At 37.0% G+C, this 22797-nt stretch overlaps 1 protein-coding gene across 1 annotated transcript in view; it reads left to right on the forward strand.

Annotated features, from left to right (window-relative positions):
* LOC150097899 (uncharacterized) overlaps window positions 1–22797 on the forward strand; it is a 413970-nt gene that overhangs the window by 373353 nt on the left and 17820 nt on the right. The window contains exons 8-9 of the mRNA XM_090406626.1: window positions 2069–2374; window positions 4710–4824. Coding sequence (XP_090262752.1) covers window positions 2069–2374; window positions 4710–4824 — 421 coding nt within the window. The remainder of the gene's footprint in view (window positions 1–2068; window positions 2375–4709; window positions 4825–22797) is intronic.

Here is a 22797-nt window from a genome sequence, read left to right on the forward strand (position 1 = left end):
GGTTGAGAAGATGCACTCTACAGAGTTTAGTGGATAGGAGGAAGAGGGGTGATATGATAGAGACCTACCAGTAAGTAAGGGGTGGTTATAGGATCAATGTTGAAGAGGTTTTACAGAAATCGGTGGGAGATCAGGGGAGAACAAGAAGTCATCCCTGGAAGTTGTATAAGGAGGGTGTGAACAAGGGAGTGAGAAGCAGGTTTTTTGCATGCAGAGTTGTGGTGTTTGCAGAGAATTTGAGCGTGTTTGTGGTATAATGAGCTGTGTATATGACAAAAGGACCTCCTAAACGAGTCTTTGACTCCATGGGGTCTTATAGTAAAAATATTAATCATTATCATAATAATAATAATAATATAGTCTGTACAGCCCTTGAGGGTACATGTCAGGAATTTGATGACGATGATAATAACAGTCACATTAATAGAATGCAAGGGGTATAGTATTATACTTTCCGAGGACAGAGGGAACAAAATGAGCGGCGACATTTTGCTAATGATAACAGAAGAATTGATCCCAGAAAGAGTAGAAATACATCAGAAATACAAATATATATGAAATGTATATTTCATAATATATACAAATTATGAAAGGAAGCTAGCTGATGAGACCAAAAGAAATGCAAAAAAAATTCTTTTAGTGTGTGGCAAATAAAATTAACCAAGGAAGAATAAGATGACTTTTCCGAGTCTTGAGCAGGAAGGTCACAGTAGCAAACAAAATACTAGTTACTGAGTGATCATTTTGCAAGTGTGTACTATTCAGATGGAGATATTCCAGAACCAGATGTGACATTGACTGATTGAAGAATAGAGGTAGATGAATTGGCAGTGTGTCTGATATATCAAACTTAAATGTGAACCACAGCATGGGCTTAAATGGTATGTCAGCCTTTGTATTATGAATATATGCAAGGGAATTTGCACTTTCTCTGGAAGTTGTAAAGCGAGTGGCAAAAAAAAAAAAAGAAAAGAAAAAAGAAATAAAAAAAAAGTTCCATTGCATAAAGGAGGCTCCAAGACAGACGTTTCAAATCTCAGTATCTCTGGAGTGGTGGTTAAGGTATTTGAGAAGTTAGTAAAAGAATTGTGGACTGATTTGATGGGAATATGATACACATACTGTAAACCATATGTGTTTACTGTATTTATATGCAGTAGTGAATTAACATGTTTTATCAAGGTTATTTCTGTTAGTTTCATTGACAGGATGTACACACAAATTAGATTTCAGTATATAATTACTAATATAAAATAAAGTATACATTTTTTTTTTGTTTAACCTTCAGTGTGAAATTAGCAAGAGATCACTGAACATTGGCTTCTTTCTTCTCTTCATGAAACTTTTGTTAAAGGCTAAAAGCACTACCTATATTTCTCTTTGAGCTTTGAATTATGAGGTATTATCCATCCTCCATATCGATGGGAAAAACATTTTTACCGGTGTTATCCAGAAATATTTGTCATGAAAAGCATTATATTATGGAAGAGTCACTTCACGAGTGATATATGTGCACGCAGTAAGGGATATGGTAAAGATTGTTTTAACAACACAAAAATCAACTTCAGAAACTTTTAAATGTGTGGAAGGATGCATTATGTGCCTGATACAGATTTCAGAATATAATTATCAGGTAATTACTAGATAGTTTTTTTTCTTTATAATTTTCATTTTCATCTATAAATAAATTTTGGTGTGTTTATGAAAGGGATTCACTTTTTTCCAGTCATGATTGCACTTGATTCCATCTCACATAAACATTAAAAATGATGAAAGTGTATGAATACAAATACACACAGCATGTTCAGTAGTAAGAAGGCACATAGATGCACTGCAAATAGGCTATCTGCCTTGTATACAACTGCTGTTAGGTGGGTGCAAGTGATCTGTGTGTGTAGTAAGTAAAATTTTTATAATTGTAATACTTTTCATAGCTTGGGATAGTTTGCATAAGTCAAATTTATGTAAGTCAGGGACTGTTTGCCTTGTATTTCAATATATTTTTATAAAATACTTTTTTAAATTTTAATTATGTTCTAAATTTTTATTTATTTATTTTTTTTGGTAGGGCTTGATTCAACAGGGTTTAATGCAACAAAGTTTGCAGACTCTCCAACTTCAAGCAAGTCATGCTGCGGCAGCTGCCTCACTGCCCCAGGGGATGCTGTCTTCGCCAGCTGCAGCTGCTGCAGCCACAGTTGCAGCAGCAGCACAACATCTACAGCAACTACAACAGCAGCAGCAGCAGCAGCAGCAGCAACAACAACAACAACAAAAGCAACAACAGAAGCAGCAGCAACAGCCACCACAAGAAAAACAACAGCCCCAAACTATACAACAGCAAGAGCAGCCAAGGCAGCAGCAAATACAAAAAGTAAATTTATGCATGAAATTTATTTAGCTGGCTATTGTGTAGAATAACATAAACGTTTTGGATTATTATGATAACTATTTGACATAATAATGCTCATAAAGGCACTAAACATATATAATATAATAATTTTAATTATATTAACATTTCAGTGTGCTTATATTAGCATTCTTAGTTACATATATTAATAGATACTAAATAATATGGTTTACATTAGTGAGAAAAAAATAGTGTAATATATATTGAAAAAGAGAGCCAAAAGGCTTCACTACGACAATGCAAAATTATTCAAATTAAGTGGATATTGAATCCAACAGCATTTCAAAGCCGAATAGAGAAATTACCAGAGTTTCATGCCGAATATAGAAACTATAAAAGTTTCAGCGGATCCAAGCGTGAGCAAACCTTTCATGACAGGGGCAACTCGTAGTAAGTGTGGAGTAAGCTCTGATCACTATCCTTAGTATTTCCCATAATGTAAAACACATCTCCTAGCAGACATGTATGATGTTATACATTATGGGGGGGATCACTACCCAGACCGATTTCGACCTTTATTGAGGTCTCGTCAGCGGGAGCCAGACCCAGATGTAAATACTCAGGTTGAAGTGATGCAGAACTTATATTCTTTATAACACCTCAACAAAGGTCAAAACCGGTCTAGGTAGTGACCCCCCTATAATGTATAACATCATACATGTCTGCTAAGAGATGTATTTTTCATTATGGGAAATACTAAGGATAGTGATCAGAGCTTACTCCACCTTTACTATGAGTTGCCCCTGTCATGAAAGGTTTGCTTATGCTTGGATCCGGCGAAATTTTTATAGTTTCTATATTCGGCATGAAACTCCTGTAGTTTCTCTATTTGGCTTTGAAATACTGTTGGATTCAATATCCACTTAATTTGAATAAGTGTAATATAAAATGTAATGTAACCATAAGTGCCTTCTGTTATTAGTTTTAGAAAAATGTAGTTAGTAAGAGAGAGAGAGAGAGAATGTCAGTCTGTGTGCTGCAAGAATGTACAAGAGAACTAGCAGTGTCTGATGAAGTTGTTTAATCTAAGTTTCGACTCTGACAAGGTTACAAAGAAAGGGAGTGAAAAGTGGATAAGACTGTTCCAGAAGGAGGATTGGGCTGATAGGAATATAATACTCTGTGATGAGCTATATTCACTAAAAATTGTACCTGAAAGCTGAAATACTTTATGTGCATATGCTGCCTTTTGTTAAATTCATTTCACAGGGAGGAAAGCATTAAATGAGAGTTGCTGTTTATTTCATTTTATTTATTTATATTTATTTGCAGTTTTGAATGTTACCAAGTAACTAATTGACTGTCTACAGTTGTATTCATTCATTCATTTATTATTATTTTTATGTAATTACCACTCACAAAAGGGTGTAAACTTTTCACATAATCCAGAAAGACCTAAATCTCTAAAGCCTGTCAGGCAGGCTGGAGATTATTCTCCTTATCTTGATCAATACCCATGTTTTCACATTGTAAACCTCTAGCAAATAGGCATTTTACACCAGATACCTTCATTGTCTGTACTTTATTCTCATTTCTCCTACTCAATTTTTTTTATAGCATATGATGATATAACAGCCATGAGGCTTCTTTTATGGGGAAGTACGGCACCATCTCTATCCCCCCAAATTTTATCTTAGGACCAGCATAGTTGACGAATCAGGCCTGTGGCTGGGACTCAAGTATTCCTGATTGTAATCGCGTGTGTTCACAGGGTCGGTTTGCCTGCTTGTGGGAGGGAAAAACCCCAGATAAACTGGGGAGAAAAACCCTGCTGTCCACGCTAAAGACCAGCTAACTTGGCTATGTCTGAGAAAGAACCTTGAGCTCCTCACATCAGCGACAAGAATCGAACCCAGGACACTCCTTTCCCTGGCATATGTTTGTGAAGGGCAACCATATACTCAAAGTTGAACACTTTGAATGGGAATACTTCTGCTGTCATGTATAATATTCCCCTCTTTCCATCTTTTTGAAAAATACTGTACCCATCTTATTCTGTTCATATCATTATTTCATTCTTGGTCAACTGTGTCTGACTTATTCTTCCTGGACATAGCTCTGTTGTTAGCACCCACAAACTCAATTCTTATTTTAAATGTTTTAATATGTTTATAAATATACATAAGCACTTACTTGCAGACATAATACACTGGGCTGATATATCTGCTCAAACTCCTTTGCTAATTTCATCTGCCTCAGTAAATTTCTGACACATAACAAGGAAACATATAATTTTAATATAAGCATATATTTGTTAAATGCACATTAATAACATTCTAATTATAAAAAAAAATTGCAGAATCCACCACCTCCCTCAATAAAAGTACGTTCAGACCCAAGTCCTGAAGAAATAACAGATTTAGAAGAGCTAGAACAATTTGCAAAAACATTCAAGCAGAGGAGGATAAAACTTGGTAAGAATTTTCTTTATTAAATTCATATCATTCATTTAGTAAATAAGTTTCATTTGATTTTCCCCTGCTAAACTTCAAAATTATCTATAAGTATTTATAGTGGCATTCATTTTAACTAATAATACTTTTACATAAATTCTCTATGGGCAAAATTTTTTCACTTTGAAATTTAATTAGTATTTTCATTTTTCATGCATTAAATGAAGATATTATTTTTTCTATACAGTCATTGGAGATCAATATAATTCAGCTGTTTACTTAGCATTTTATTCCTGTCATTATCTTAGCTTATAATGGAAGGAGAAGAAAAAAATAAAAATGTGTGTCATCATATTCTTTAAAAACAACCTGCTTAATGCATCTCCTGCACAGTATCAACAATTTCACTGTACATAAGAATCCACCAATACACGGAGAGAATTTTTGTTCATTGAGTTCTTTAGTGGTGATATTAACCAGTTACTTAAGTAGTCTGGTTGGCTGAGTGAACATCACTCTGTACTCCAACTGACAGGCTCTGAGTTAAAATCTACTTTTTCTAGAGTAGGAAGACTAGATTATGCAATCCATTGCCACAGCATTAAACTTATGGTAGCAAGTTTAGAACTGTGGGTGAGCTACTCTTTCTGCAGTTTAGAATCTATAATGAATAAAAAGAAATTATACAGTCTTCCTCTTTATTCATAAGTACCTATTCAGTTTAATTAACAAAAAAAAAAAAAAAAAAAGAATGCCTTTATATTTTCCAAAGGGGTGGATAGATGAAACTCTTTTAGGTGTAACTTTTACAAATTACCAGGCATCTGGTCTCTGTCATCATTAGTTATTGAGTTAATTTCTACAGGTGTTTTGTAGATAAGTAGACTACTGTTGACTGTCACTGTTTCTTGTTTAATTATAACTAGTATTACTGTTGGAAATCATGAGTCCTATAACCAATTTTTCTTAATAGCTAACTATCCAAGATTTTTTTTTTTGAGGGGGGGGAAGGGACTTTTTTTATGCATTAGAGACTGACTCAAGAACCATCTGAAAATGTTTCTCTAATCTGGAGAGGAAGGGGAAAAAATGTGGAAAAAGTTTCTGTAGTCTCAAGTGGTTCTCCATAGAAAGAGCACCTCCTGCAGGGGCATTCTGTTTTTTTATTCTGATTGATGAGGGGAAGAATTTTTAAATAAATAAAATTATGCCTAATAAAATTTTTTTGCTTTTAAGAGTTTTATATATGTTTGTGTTATATTTTCCCCCCTTTTATTCTCTCTTTCTCTCCCTCTCTCTTTTGTAGTTCTGGCTGTACCTTGAATCAATATCTAAAGAATTTATAACCTAATTTTTAACTTATAACAATATTTCAAAAATATATTTTATTATAATATAATATGCAGTTGCTTATTTTTATTTTCCATTTTTTTTGTAGCTATTCTATAATGACAATTAAATTTACTGCAGTCATAAATCAATTTTGAAAAGTGGATGCTAGAAAATAATGTTTGTGAAAATAGATGTCGATTCTAGTACTGCAAGAATCTAGTCAGTAACTAGCATTAACCTATTTCTTCTGTTGATTTAGCATTAGTTTCTTCATTCATTCATTTATGAGGCTACACTACCCCTCCAACAGGGACAAGACCCATCTTCATGGGGTTTAAGGACTTAAGAGAGAGGTCCACTAATTGAGTGTAATCTATCAAACTAACTTGCCCTTAAATTCATTCACTGAAGCACATAATACTTCACTGATAATTCATTCTGTCCATCATATCCTATAGCAAAACTCTAGACCTCACAGCCCTTGGCCACATTCTCGTTTGGCTTCCATTGTGATGACCTCTTATTCTCTCCCCACCAGTCATGAACTGAAAAAAACTTGCATTTGTCATATCCCTTGTACACTGTTTACTAGGCTTTGAGGGAACACATGCCCTTAATCCATTCTCATAAGAAACATCCACAGGCTAGTATTATCCTCGTTACACCTTTAAACCTTCTCCAGTCACTCATCATCATGGTGATTTCATTTGCTTGTTCAGATGTAGTTATGCAGATACCCACAACCACCTGGACATGGTTATCAAAACCTTATGAAAAATGGTGTATAAAAAAAAAAAAAAAAAAAGGAAGAATGAAAAAATGAAGGAAGAATTCATTTTCTTATAATAAATTTAGCAAACAAAGTTTGCAACTGAAGTATCTTCAACTCGTAGTAAAGGTGGACCAAGCTCTCATCACTCCTTGTCTCAGTATCTCTGATAATGCAAAGCACATCTCCTTGCAGACATGTATAATGCTATGCATTAAGGGAAAGGCCACTACCCAGACCGGTTTCGACCTTTATTGAGGTCTCGTCAGTGGGAGCCAGACCCAGAAGTGATGATACTAAGGCAGAAGCAATGGAGAGTTCATATTTACTTATATGAGTTGCCAAAAGGTGTACCACCTTATTATTAAATTACTCTGAATTTAGAGAAAGATGTTGGAAGTTTATTTTCCACCTGGCTCCCACTGACGAGACTTCAATAAAGCTCAAAACCGGTCTGGGTAGTGGCCCTTCCCTTAATGCATAGCATTATGCATGTCTGCAAGGAGATGTGCTTTGCATTATGGGAGTGATGAGAGCTTGGTCCATCTTTACTACAAGTTGCCTCAGTCCTGAAGATACTTCAGGCGCAAACTTTGTTTGCTTTCACTTGGATAAAGGATTAAACTAAATTTATTATAATCTAACCAAGTGGAAAATAAACTTCCAACATCTTTCTCTAAATCCAGAGTAATTTATTTATTTATTTATTTATTTATTTTTTATTTTATTTTATTTTTTTTAAATAACGAAACCTGTGGGGCGATCATCATTAAAAGAAACACACATATAAACCACAGTGAAAATTATTTAATTGTAAATATTTCATCCTAAGTATCTTAGGACATCATCAGTACAGTATTTAAACAAAAATTAGGAATAACATACAGTTAGGGTGCATGATTACAATAGAATCTCATGAAAACGTGCATAACGTGCTAAAGTAGTACAACAACAAAAAAAAAAAAAAAAAAAAAAAAAAACGTTAATTATTTAACACAGTTTTGTATGATAATTTCCCATACTTTAGGAATAGTAAGAACGTCGTTGCGGTTTAAGTTTGGTCTGTGTAGTAGGGCTTCAGAACTTTCTTTGTATAAACGTTCATGTTTAAATAAAGATCTATGTAAAAGTTTAGCCTTTTCCCAATGGATCCTATGGTTTGGATTTTCAATTCCGTGTCGAGAGAGGCCAGATTTCTGCGGTTTAAGAAGACAAATGTGGTCTTGATGTTCCGAGATGCGTTTCTGAACAGACCTACCTGTCTGTCCAAAGTAAGATAATTTGCATGAGCATGGAATCTCATAAACACCAGGTAACATCAAGGGTGAGAGTTTGTCCTTAGGAGAAGGTAACAAGTTGTAAATTTGGTTGATAGGTTTGTAAGTAGTGGCAAAATTGTATTTCTTCATAATTTTAGAAAGACGTTCTGAGATGCCTTTAACGTAAGGTATGGGAATCCTATGTACTTCTTCCTGTCTGGTTTGATGTATGCAGAAGTGACTGATGATTTTTTGAGTTGTTTTGGGATTATATCCATTTAGGATGGCTGTATTTTTGATAACTTCTAATTCCTGGTTTAAAGATTCTTCAGAGGAGCAGAATTTGTGTGCTCTGGAAACTAGTGATTTAATAATGCCAGATTTCTGAGATGGATGATGAGCAGAAGAATTGTGAATGTAGCGACCTGAGAATGTAGGCTTGCGAAAGACGGAAGTGGTGATGGAACCGTCTTCTTTTCTTTTGATGTGTAAATCCAAAAAAGAGATACCCTGTGGAGATTCTTTTTCTAACGTAAAGTTGATGCGATGATGAAGAAGGTTAATTTTATCTAGAAACAGTAGTAATTCAGGTTTGGGATGATTCCATACTGCAAATACGTCATCGACATATCTTAGTCAAATTTTTGGTTTGGGTTCAAAAGTGAATATTTTTTCCTCAAGGTGTTCTAGAAACAAATTTGCTAAGTTTGGTGATAAAGGAGATCCCATTGCTGTTCCTTCCTCTTGCTTGTAAATTTGACCTTTCCAGGTGAAGTAACCTGATGCAATAACTAACTTGAAGTATTCAACTATATCAGACGGAAATTTTTGAGTAAGTAATTCTATTGTTTCTTTATGGGGAATGTTAGTGAAGAGGAAGACAATGTCGAAGCTGATTAACAAGTCAGTTTTTGATAGTTGAATGTCTTTAATTTTTGTGTGAAACTCAGTAGAATTTTTGATTGAAGAGACTGAGTGGCCTATGTGAGGGCGGAGAAGGTTAGATAAGAATCTTGATAACTTGTACGTTGGACAGCCGATACAGTCTATGACAGGTCTAAGTGGAACATTAGTTTTGTGTAGCTTAGGTAAGCCATAAATTCTAGGAGGTCTTGCATGGTATGTCTTAAGTTTTTTGATAGTTTCTTCATCTAAGGAGGAAGTTTCATTAAGTAGCTTATTTAATTTTCTGAGTTGACGATTCGTAGGATCAAAATCCAATTTGGAGTAAGTATTACGATCTCGAAGAAGTAAATTAATTTTTCGGTCATATGAATTGGTATCAAGAACCACAGTGGTATTTCCTTTATCAGCTCTAGTAATGATTAAATTTTTGTTACGTTTTAAGGAAATAATAGCTTTCAATTCCAGTGGTGGGATATTTAATTCTGAAGGTTTGGCATTGTAGATCACTTTAGCTACTTCGAAACGAAGTTTGTTGGCTTCAATACTGGAGAGATGCTTGATGTTTCTTTCTATATTAATAATAAGGTGGTACACCTTTTTGCAACTCGTATAAGTAAATATGATCTCTCCATTGCTTCTGCCTTAGTATCACCACTTCTGGGTCTGGCTCCCACTGACGAGACCTCAATAAAGGTTGAAACCGGTCTGGGTAGTGGCCCTTCCCTTAATGCATAGCATTATACATGTCTGCAAGGAGATGTGCTTTGCATTATGGGAGATACTGAGACAAGGAGTGACGAGAGAGCTTGGTCCACCTTTACTATGAGTTGCCTCAATCCTGAAGATACTTCAGGCGCAAACTTTGTTTGCTTACACTTGGATAAAGGATTAAACTAAATTTATTATAGTCTAACCAAGTGGAAAATAAACTTCCAAAATTCATTTTCTTATTCTTTTGAGTTGTTCTCTTCACAGTTGCGATGATTTTGCAGATGTAGCAGCATGACCTATGAGTTTCAACTCTGTCTGCTATTATTTTGTCCAGGATAGCATATTTAGTTGGATGTTTCTATAGGCCAGAGAGTGTTGAGAGCGAAAATAAATGTATAGGCAAATTGGCTTAGTGATCAAGAGTTCACTGCCTATCCACAGTACTAGTATCCTATAGGTTGACTAACTTCTTATGGATGGGTTCTCCATTTAAAAAAGAAAAGAAAAGAAAAAGAAAGAAAAAATAAATAAGAGAAGGGTGATCATTGTGGATGATTTTAATTTCAACAAAGAGATATAGCATCTATGAATAAGGAAAATTAAATCATTAATAGTGTGCTACAGGGGTCTGTTTGAGGACCATTATTATTTAACTTATATGCTAATGATATTGGGACAGGTGTAACTGGAGATTATGTAGTTGTTTACAGATGATGAAAAGTTGGAAAGAACGATGAGAAAGAGCAGATGTTGTGATCTTACAGGAGGATCTCAATAGACTGTGAGCAGGCAAGTGAGAAGAACTAACAGTTCAATACTGCAAAATGTAAGGTCTTGAAATTTGGTAGGCAAGGATTGAAAGCTCAGTATACAGTTAATGGGAAAATTTTGAAGGTAGAAGAGATAAGAGATCCACGAGTGGTAGCAGACACACTAAGTTTAGGGGTCATTTAGCTGAAATTATGAGGACATCACAGTGCATTATGGCAGTGATAAGAAGCACTTTAAAATGTATAAATGTAGAAACAAATAAATTATAGTTGATTTGTAAAAGGCCTTGATCAGGTCACATTTGGACTATTGTGCACAGTTCTGGTCAGCTGGTGTTCATGGAAATAAGAATATCTTAGGGTCCAGAAAATGTTCTCTAAATCAGTGTCAAGTCTTTGGAATCTGGGATATATGAAGATGCATTGAGGGAATATAGTTTGCAGACTTGTAAATAGAAGGAAAAGGGATGTGATTCAGACATAAGTTGTTGGGGATTGTTACCAGATTAATGTGGATGAGATTTTTCATAGAGCAGACAAAGACAGGGATAGAGCAAGGAGTAGCTTCTTTTCATGGAGAGTGATTAGTGAGTGGAATGCATTGCCTAAGAGTGTGATGAGTGCATACACTTTGAATGTGTGTAAGGCATGGTTTTGGTGAGCTATTTGTGTGGAAGAGTTGACCTCCTCCAATGAGTTGACTCTTTGAGAGTTTGATGTCAATTATTATTATTTATTCATATTTCTCTAGCTTCATCAATGGCATGAACAAGCTTTTATTCAGTATATACTCAATCCACAATCTGTTCAATTCAAAATGCATAAGCTTGCACTTAGCAATATTGAACTGATACCCATTGCTGTTTGTTCATAGTATGTTTCTTCAAATTATCCTGCAGAGATCCCATATCAAAACCATACATTCAATTCTTGTCCATTCAAGATGACTTGGGTCCCATAATTAAGAATTCTTAGGCAATTAATGCAGCTGGCTGGCCATTCCTCTGATCTGTGTGTTCACAAGGCTGGTTTGCCTTTCAAGGGATGAAAAACCTGAGTTTTCAGGAGGAAAACCCCTCCATCTCCATATGAGACTAACTAACTCCACATTTAATTTGATTGAAAACACCTGATAAAGGTTCTTCATGGCTTAGATGGACCTGAGTCTTTCCAACCAAGGGCTCATCTTTACCAGCTGAGCTACAGAGGCTCCCCTCTATCAAAACATGATATTATTCTCAACTTTTCATCATTGGCAAACAATTGAACATTGTCCTCTCAGCAATTCCTAGTGTTGCTATTGAACTACTCAAATGCAGAGTGAGGACAGAACTTTATGGTACACTAGTGACTGATTATGTTGTTCTCTTAGATACAGTCCTCCCATACATTATTTTATGATAATTATCAGTTAGTCATTCTGCTACATACACCAAAAATTTAGTTTGCATGCCTGGTCTATTTCAGTTCATATAACAGCTTTCTTTATAGTAAATCCTCTGCAAACTTCACTATAGCCATTTCCTTTGTCTAACTTAGTTATAACATTATTATATACTAAGCAGATGCTGATATATACCCTTTACAAAGGCATGCTCGCATCTATTAAGGATTACTGTGGATATTGCTGAAGCATTTTATGGCTATTTTATTTGAAGTACTTCATCCTTGTAAGTGTGGTATTGTGAAAGGGGGGGGAGTGCAGCATCAGTCACATAGCATGTTTTAAGGAAAGTTCCATAGTAATTTCCAGCAGTCTGTAGAGTCCCATCTAACAAAAGTCTTGCAACAGGGTGAGTCCCAAAGGAATGGAAGGAGGGTAAAATTGTTCTACTTCACAAAGGTGATGATAAGACTGTGGTTTCAGATTAAGTCAGTCTGTGTATCTGGAGTTGTAGTTAAGTGTCAGAGCTTGGTGAGGGCTTGAATTCTGGAATGGGTTGATAACAGCAGGATTCTCTATGATGATCAGCATGAGTTTAAGTTCGTGTGGGAATGAGGGGGGGGGTTGCATATCATCAGTTGCCTTAGGTATTAAAACGGGGATCAAGGAGGGATGCATATTATTATTATTATTATTTGACACCTCCTGGGAGTCTAAAGACTCATCGAGGGAGGGCACCTGCTCTACAACTCTGTCTCAATCCACCAACTGACTGCACCTACACCAACGTCATCTACCACTACTATTTCCCCAGACAATCACAAACATCCATGCCCACGGCGGAATTCGAACTCACAGCCCTATGGCTGGAGAGCGGATACGCTAACCACTCGGCCAACCAGGCTGGCACAGTAGTATATTTTGGTTTTACAAAAGCCTTTAATAGATTGCTGCATGACAAGTTAGTAACTGAATTGGATAATAGATCAGTGACTTGGACAAGAGATTGGCTGTCTCTGATAGATAGAAGCAAGTTGTGCATGGGGAGGGGGTTAGTAGTTCAGAAGAGGAAAGTCATTAGCGGTGTGTCATAGGGATCTTAGTTATTACTGTTTAACTTATGTCAATAGCTATAAAAGGTTTGAAAGAAAATGCACTGTTTTCAGTGGATGCAAGAAGTATGAGAAACTTTGCGAATTGAAGCAGATATTGTGGTTCTACAAGAGGATTTGAATGAACTGTCAATGTGGGAAAATCAATGGGATTGATAGTCATCGTTGAGGTGTAAGGCTTTGAAATTTGGATGGAAAAAATAGGATGATCATGAATAACTGATAAAAATATCTTGACTATGAACAAGTACATAAGGGTGATGGAGAGATGGCAGACAAAAACCTGAAATTTAGGGATGCATTGCATTATTGAGGACAACACAACAGGTTATGACACTGATGAAGACATTAACATGTAGTGTGAAGCAGTTATAGTTCCACTGTTTAAGACCATGATTATGCGATGTACAGATTACTGTGTCCAGATTTTGGTCACCTAATTATCAATGGGAGGAAGATTTTGTAGTCTGAAGAGGATCCAGAGAAGATTAACTAAGGTGGTGTAGATTTCTGGAATGTGGGTATGAGAACAGATTAAAAAAATGTCATTTACAGATCTTGGTTGTGAGAGATATAATTGATATATTATATATATATATATATATATAAGTGATATAATTTATATACCTATAACTTGGACATAAAACTTGGCAAAGGGTTTTATCATATTAATGTGGAAGTAAGTTTTCATAATAGAGAAACAGGGAAAGAACAAGAAGATATAGATGATGGAGACAGTATCCATAGGCAAATAGACTCAATGGGTGGAGGACAGGTAATTATTATGGGGGATTTCAGCTATGGTAACATTGATTGGAGGGAGGAGAGGACAAATGGGAGGAAGGAAATGAATTTTATGCAGTTAGTTACTAAGGGATAACTATCTGAGACAGCATGTAATGGAATATAATAGGGGTTCGAGAGTGGTTGATGTAGTAATTGCATCTGAGAAATTTACTATTATGAATATGACCATATTGCCACCAATTGGCGAGAGAGTGATCATAAGGTCTTGCCTAGGAAGTGGCTAAATGTGTGGAATTTTTAATTAAGACAGGGTACATGTGGAATTACCAGGCTGGTAAGTATGACAAGCTTAGGAGATTGCTTGGATCAGTGCAAGGGCTGAATGATGATAGTGCATGGGAAGTGGTTAAGGAGCGTTTGAGGGAGGTAATGGCTGACTGCATACCTAGAGTCTGGAGAGTAAATCAAGTGGGAGGTAAATGGATGAATAACATCATTAAGCTTGAGCTGCAAAAAAAGAAACAATTGTGGATGAAATTTAAAGAGAAAGGTGACCTGTAGGCACACAAACAATACAGAGCGCAGGCTAGAAGGGTAACTAGTGTGGTAAGAAAAGCAAAAGCAGATTATGAAAGGAAATTAGCAATGCAAGCTAAAGTGAATCCCAAACAGTTCTTTCGATATGCTGCAAGTAAAAGAAAAATGTATACGGCAAAATGATTCTAAGGAATGCCGATGGTAGGGAGGTAACTGAATCAGATGAAATAGTAGAATTACTAAGTGAACACTTTGCAAGAGTATATCATTCAGGCTGTGATATTGCAGGAATGAGAGAACGAATGGCTTATACAGGAATTGGAATGAATGAAATGGAGGTGAATAGTATATTACAGAACCTTAATGTAAATATATCTGTGGGATTGGATGGTATACCAGCTTGAGTCTTACTTGAAGCAGCAAAGGAATTGTCAGTTCCCTTGACCATATTGTTTAATTTATAAAGGAGGTTTCAATACTGCTGTTGCAAATTACCAACCAATCAGCATATCAGGAATCGTTGTCAAGGTTTTGGAAATATTAGTCAAGAGCAAAATACAGGAATGGATAGATGAAAATGGGGTATTGTATGGAGGACAGCATGGTTTTGTGAAGGGTAGATCATGCCTCAGTAACTTGCTCACATTTTATATTACAGTAATACTGCTGGACTTTGCTAAGGCCTTTGACAGGATACCACATGGAATTCTAATAAGTAAACTGCAGCACATAGAGATGGATATAGGGTTGGTGAGATGGATTTGGAAGGTGGTTGATGGAGAGATATTAAAGAGTAGTTTATTCAGGAGTAGAGAAAGCCTGTTACTAGTGGTGTGCCACAGGATTTTGTTCATTGATATAGGAAAGGATCTGAGAGGAACTGTTCATTTATTTTCTGATGATGCAAAGTTGGGTAGAGCAATAGTGAACGCACATGATGTCAAAATTTTTCAGGATGATTTGGATAAATTGGCAGTCTGGGCTAATGAGAATGGATGTCAGTTTAATGTAGCCAAGTGTAAGGTTATGCATTTTGGGGTGAAAAAATTAGCAGCAGTATATCGCATTGGCAGAACTGTACTCCAGAAGGTTGACAAAGCCAGAGATTTGTGTGTGTGTGTGTTGGTGGATAGGGAGTTGAAGTTTAGGGTGGTTTAGCCACATAGCAAAAGTGGCTAAATCAGTTCATCAGATCACTTGGTTACTGAAGAATACTTCAACGAGCAGAGATAAACAAGTTATTGTTTCTCTTTATCGAGCCTTGATAAGACCTGATTTGACTACTGGGCCCAGATCTGGTCCCCTGGGTTTCTTCTTGATAGGGAGGAGGTAGAGAGGATCCAGAGGCGAGTGACAAAGATGATAGCTGGTCTATGGAATAAACCTTACAACAACAGGTTGAAGATCTGTGGGTTACAGAAATTGGTTGATAGGCGGAAAAGAGGTGATATGATTAAGACATTCAAATTACTGAAAGGGTTTTATAAGATTAATTCAGAGGAAATTTTTCAGAACAGGTTCTGGTGATGGGAGAACTAGGGGCCATCCATGAAAACTGAGCAAGAGTGTAGTTAGCAAGGGTGTTAGAACTAGTTTTTTTACTTGGAGAGTGGTGAATGAGTGGAATAAGCTGCCAGAGTTTGTTGTAGGTGCCATGACTGTAAATGAATTCAAAGCAAAGTATGATAGATACTGTGCAAATGCCGAATAGATGTTCTTGATATGATGTTTAGGGCATCCCTCGATGAGTGTAAGGACTCCTTGGAGTTGCCCGTAATCATAATAATATCCCTGGAAGTCACATGAAAAGAGTATAAGCAAGAGTGTAAGGAAGAAGTTTTTTGTGGTTTATGTGATTGGAATATATCAATCTAAGAGTGTGATGAGAAAGAGAGTTTAACTCTGTGGAAGAAGTTCATTCACTTCTACAAAGGCAAAAGTAAGTGGACACATTTCATTTTAGCAATATTGTTATTTTTATTTGTGAAATCTGAAGCAATGGTTCAGGATACTTCAGTCTTAACATGTCTTCAGATATCTCATCAGTGCTCCATGACAAGTTATTACAGAATTCTTAGAAAAGACCATTCAAAATGAATGAAAATGAAACAGTATTATAAAATCTGCTATGGTTGGTTGAAACACCAACTATCATATAACCAGATTATTTACAAAACTCCTAATAGCAATCTTTGTTTTTTTAACACATATTACATAAGATGCAAATGAAGGATTACACATTATGCACATAGTTTTCTGAGTGGTATCATTTTTAAATAATTACTTTCCAGTGGTTGTCTGCTTTTTAAATTAAAATTAAAAAAATAATTTTAATAAAAATTAGCTTGTTTTAATTTAAAAAAATCATTTATAGCAAATGACACAAACTGTGTATCCTTTCTTTTTTCTTCTTTTTTTTTTTTAATAAAAATGAAATTTTAATATATTTTTTCTTCTCCACCAACTTTGACCTATTAGGACAGAGGTTCCAAAACATCCAGATGATGTCCTCCTGAATAAGCCATATTATTATTAGCAATCATCTCTCTTTTTGATAAAAAGGAGAGATGGTTGCTCTGTTTTAAAATTTTTATCATTTAGATATATTATTATTATTATTATTATTATTCAGGCTCCATGGAGTCAAAAGACTCTTCATGTGAGGTCCTTCCTAAGAAACATAAAGTCTATCAAGACTCATCGAGAGGAGGTCCCCCCCCCCCCCCCCAAGAAACACAAAGTCTATCATACCACTCCTTGAACTCATTGACCATTTTCGCTCTCACCACTCCATCAGGCAATGCATTCCATGGTTCAACCATCCTCCATGCAAAGAAATGACTCCTCACCCTCTTGCTCACAGTTTCCTATCGTAACTTCCAGGGATGGCCTCTTGTCATCACTCCTTCCCCCTGTTCAACCAAGTGAAAGAACTCCCCAGTGTCAACCCTGTAACCATTCCTCAACAATTTAAAAGTCTCAATCATATCACCTCTCCTTCTTCTATCCACCAAACTCTGCAGTCCATATTCCCTTAGCCGATCCTCATAACTATCATTGTACAGTCCTGAAACCATGTTTGTTATCCGCCTTTGTACCCTTTCCACAGGTTAATTTATCCCCTTCAAATCCTGGGGACCAGATTTGAGAACAATAGTCTAAATGTGGTGTGATCAGAATCTTATACAACGGAATGATAACTGTTTTATCTCTGCAGGTCAGTGTCCTTCTCATTATTGCAGCAATCCTCTGTGTTACCTTCGCCACCTTTGCAATATTATTATTATTATTATTAAACAAGACCTCATGGAGTCAAAGACTCATCTAGGAGGTCCTTTTATCTCACACACATCTCATCATACCGTGTCTTAAACACATTCAAACTCTTTGCAGACACCACACTCTCAGGCAAGGCATTCCAATCACTCACAACTCTGCACGAAAAAAACCTGCCTCTCACTCCCCTACTCACACCCTCTTTATACAGTTTCTAGGGATGACCTTTGGTTCTCCCCTGATCTCCCACTATTCTCTGTAAAGCTTCTCCAGCATTGATCCTATAACAACCTAATCTGACTATACATTTCACCATCACCACCATCCACATTACCTGGTCTATAACAACATCCCACCAAGTATCTGATTATATTCAGCTCTATCTCACACCATACTGCCTCAAAACCACTGGCCCTATTTCCCTCTTGCTTCTCTACCTTGTATGGACATAACTCGTTCTCCAATAGCACTCCCCCTCCCTTTTTACCCCTTCTATTCTCACGAAACACATCATACCTTTCCATCTCTATTCCTGTCAGGATGTCGTCCTCATCTAATCATGTCTCACTTATTCCGACAATCTTTGGGTGAACAGATGCAATTAGTGCAACCATTTCATCTGCCTTGTTTCTTATACTTCTAGCATTGGTATACAAACACAACAACTCATTTCTGGATCTACAGCTAGTTCCACTGATACCACTCACTCGATGTGATCTCTCCATGCTGGACTGGGGCCATTTCCCTTTCTGCTTCTTCATTTTAGAATCCTTTGCAATTCCATCTGTTTCCTCTTGATCCCTGGTCATCCCATTACTTTCCTGCCTACACATGCTCTCACCTCCTCTTGGAGCATCCACCATTCTCATGCTGTGTAGCCCTGTCCACCCTGAGCCTCCCCATTTCCCTGCTCCTCTTGCACACCCATTCTCTCATTTTCTATACTCATACCACTCACTTCCCCATTCATTTCCACTTCTTCAATCTCTCCTGTCTTACTCTCCTGCTCTTCCACATCACTCCCCTCTCGATCTGCTTCATTCTCTCTATTCACTTCACTACCTTCCTTCATAATCTCTGCTCTCTGCCTCATTTCACCACAATCATACCCAGGCAACACACTGACTACCCTTCCTGTCACACTATTCTCTTTTATCTTTCCAAGCATTCTCCTGACATTCATTTTGACATGCTTTTTGTTCTCTCTCAAATTATTTGTACCAATTAATACAATTAACTCCTTTGCTCCCTCCCGCCTCATATTCAATGCCTCAATCACTCTACTCATTTTACCGCCTGGAAAACATACCTTGTGCATTTTATCCACTAGCTCACCTTTAATAATGGAGTCGCCATACAATGCCACTCGCTCATCTTTTGTTAACTCTTTCATGCCATCATGATTTATTTTAATAGTTTTGACCTGAATTCTCTTAATTTCATTCCGCATCCATTTCATTTCTTGCTTCATCCAATCCAATTCACCTTCTGAACCTCGCGACACATTATCTCTATCATTAAATCTTTCTAACTCTCGACCCACTCTTTTCACTTTCCCTCTCATTCATTCTTCTTTGTTTCCGTACTTTTGGTCCAACATACGTCCAACTTTCACTATCATTCTTCTCACTTTCACTCTCATTTATCTTTCTTTGTTTCCGTACTTTCGGACTAACACGAATCCAACTTTCGCTATCATTCTTCTCACTTTTACTGTCATTTATCTTTCTTTGGTTCAGTACTTTCGTTCCAACATGCGTCCAACTTTCGCCATCATTCATTCTTTTTTCGCTATCATTTATTCTTTAGATTTTTTTTACTTGCGATTTCTGCCACATGCTATTTCTACTTTCATTCGCTCTCTCAATTTCATTTCTTTCCACCTCACTTTCGTCCCTTTTAACATCTGTTACGGTTGCCAAATTGCTCTTTTTCTTTTTTCCTGATTTTTTAACATTTTTTCACCTCTCTTTCTCACCATCCTTCTCTTTCAAACGTGCACTCGACAGAATCGGTACTAGCACTTTCTGTCATCAATTTCATATTCGCATTCATCAGTTCCTCGTTCAGGTCACACTTCGCACACACACCCTTCTTCCATCCGCACTAAACATCCACAAATCATTTATGTAATCGAAGGAATACATATAACAGACCTCACACTCAACGAAACGACTGAAATGTAAATTAAAATCATGGAATGACAATGCCGCTGCCATTTTTTTTTTTTTTCTCTGCTGGTTACTAGGTCTGATAATAACGATTTCGTAATTTAATTTAGGCAAGAAAAAACCCACCACGCTAATAATATCGGTGGCGTACAACGTTTACAGCCGCTCTTACTTAAACAATTATGCATATACAGGGTGTTCGGGATAAATTTGACAGTTTCGTAAGGAAAAAGAAAATCTTCTTTGTATCTATTAAATTTAATGAATTGACAAAAAAACATTACAGGCAGAGTTAATTACAATACTATCAACAAGATTTACTCAAACTAACCACCATTAGCATCGATCACAGCTTCAATTCTGCTTCGGAACCTCGAACAAGCTGATGCTACAGTCTCCCTGGGAAGGGCCGCAAAAACTGTTTTAATTTTATCCATTAACTGGGCTTTTGTATTACTGGAAGTGCGATTGGTGTCTTTTTCAACTGCGCCCCATACAAAATAATCCATGGGGTTAAGGTCTGGGGAGTTTCGAGGCCAAACATTTGGACTGGTGAAGTCGTAGAAATTTTCAGACAACCATTTTTGACTTTTCCCAGAGGTGTGGCAAGGGGCCGAATCCTGCTGCCATACATACGGCCTACCATTGGCTACCCTTGTTATCCAGGGCTTGACTACAGTTAGCAACTCCACGAACAAAGCCCGAATTCCAATGCCAGGGTTCTTCAACACCTGTTCCTGCAGATTTGCGAGGAATTCTGCTGTACGAACGCAATCAGATCGTCTGCTAGGGATCTTTCTTCTTGCTACATCCTCGTAGTCACCATTGCAAGTCTCTAGTTCATGCCTGATTGTTTTTACTGTATTCAGGGAGCATTGGGCAGCAGTCGTAATATCCTTATTTTGATGGCGGGCACGAATCATCATGATACAAGTTATTCTCTTCCATGATTCAGGTGGGTTCCAGCTATCCATCCTTTCTGACATCTTGTATATGAATGAAGAAGGGTCCAAACTTTTAAATGAAGAGAAGTGTGTGTTAATACATGTAACTTACGGAAAAATATAATTAATTATAAATATGTCAAATTTATCCCGAACACCCTGTATACTTAATTATTCCTAGTAAAACTTATCTGAATTAGGAGCTCTTCAAATCGCGTCTGCAGCGCTTCGCCCACTAGCGCCCTCTTTTAACCTTTATATGTCCCCTAAATTTCAGGTTTCTATCAATCATCAACCCCAGATCTCTTGTCTCCCCTACTTCCTCCAGTATAACATCTCCCATAGAATATGGGAGATGTTATACTGGAGATGTTATACAGTGTCCCATCGATGTTTCCCAAACCTCAAGATCATACATTTTGCTGCATTAAACTGACACCTCCTCCCCCATTCATTTGCCCATCTATCTAGCTTATTCAAATCCTCTTGCAGGGCTGCCGCATCTGCACTATTACTAATAATCCTTCCCGGCTTTGCATCATCTGCAAACAACTGAATATCCCTTTACAATCCATCATTGATATAAAGGTTAAACAATATAGGTCCCAGTACTTAGCCCTGTGGGACCCCACTTGTAATTCACTGCTTCCTTGAAACTGTCCCACCATACACAACTCTCTGATACCTATCGGACAGCCAATCCTGAATCCAGTTGACCAATCTGACATCCAGACCCATGTGCTTCAACTTAAATATCAGCTTATCATGTGGCACCCTGTTAAATGCCTTCGCTAAATCTAAGAAAATGGCAGTATATGCCTTACCCTCATCTAACGCTCTTGTAACTTTATCATAAAAGGCTAGTATATTGCTAAAACAAGCGCGCCCCCTACACTAATCCATGTTGACTCTCACAGATAACATTACCCTCATCTGCCCAATGCTGTATACGGTCCTTCACTACTTTCTCCAAGATCTTACTAACTACTGATGACACACAAACTGGTCTATAATTAGACACTTCCAGTCTGCTACCACCCTTATGCAATGGCACTATCTTACCTTCCTTCAATTCCATGGGCACCTTTCCAGCAGCCAGACTTTCATTGAAAAGCCAGGTCAAAGGCACTGTCAGTTCCTAGCATATTTTCTCAAAACTTGTGGTGAAATACCATCCAGTCCCACAGCTTTACTGACATCCAGGGTACTCAGTATTTGAAACACAACTCTCTGATACCTATCGGACAGCCAATCCTGAATCCAGTTGACCAATCTGACATCCAGACCCATGTGCTGCAACTTAAATATCAGTTAAGTTGCTCCTCCTGTACCTCTAAACCTTGAACCTGCCCTATCCCTCTAGCATTAAAACTGACTCCTCAAGAATGAAATACTCCAATAAAGTGTTCATTGAACAATTCTACTATGTCCGCTGCATCAGTCACTCTATTCCCATTTTTATCCCATAATATCATTATTCCACAGTCATTTCTCCTCCTACTGGCCACAGATCTAAAACATTCCCTAGGATTTTCTTTGGATCTTAGGGCTAATCTCCTCTCATATTCCAGTTTTGTCTTCCATACCATACTAGTCACTCTTCTGGCCTGTGTCTTATACTCTACATGCATCTTCTCTTCTCCTCTCTCCTTATATCTCTCCCACAGCCTCTTTTTCGCATGCAATTTTTGTTTAATATTGTTTGTCATCCACTTTACCCCAAATTGTGTCCTCTTGTTCACTCGTGGTATACAACTTACCATTGCTGTTAACAAATATTCTTTCATAATTTCCCATGCACTAATGATATCCCAGCCTTCCAATTCCTCCCTCCATGAAACTTCCCCAAGTTGACGTCTTAGACTATTATAATCAACTGCTTATAATTCCACATACGTTCCTGTCTCTTTGATACTCCTGCATGTCTGTTCATTTTCCAAGTCAAAACCATATGTCACTCTCTCCAACTGGTGGGAGAGATGTCATCTCAGTTATTATCAACTCTTCTATGCTATTACCTAATCCAAAATTCTTGAACCTCTTGTTCCCTCTATTACATGTTGCCTAAGACATCTG

The sequence above is a fragment of the Typopeltis vanoorti genome, chromosome 16, assembly GCF_054136105.1.
Source record: "Typopeltis vanoorti isolate ZY-2024b chromosome 16, IOZ_Tvanoo_1.0, whole genome shotgun sequence".
NCBI lineage: Eukaryota > Metazoa > Arthropoda > Arachnida > Uropygi > Thelyphonidae > Typopeltis > Typopeltis vanoorti.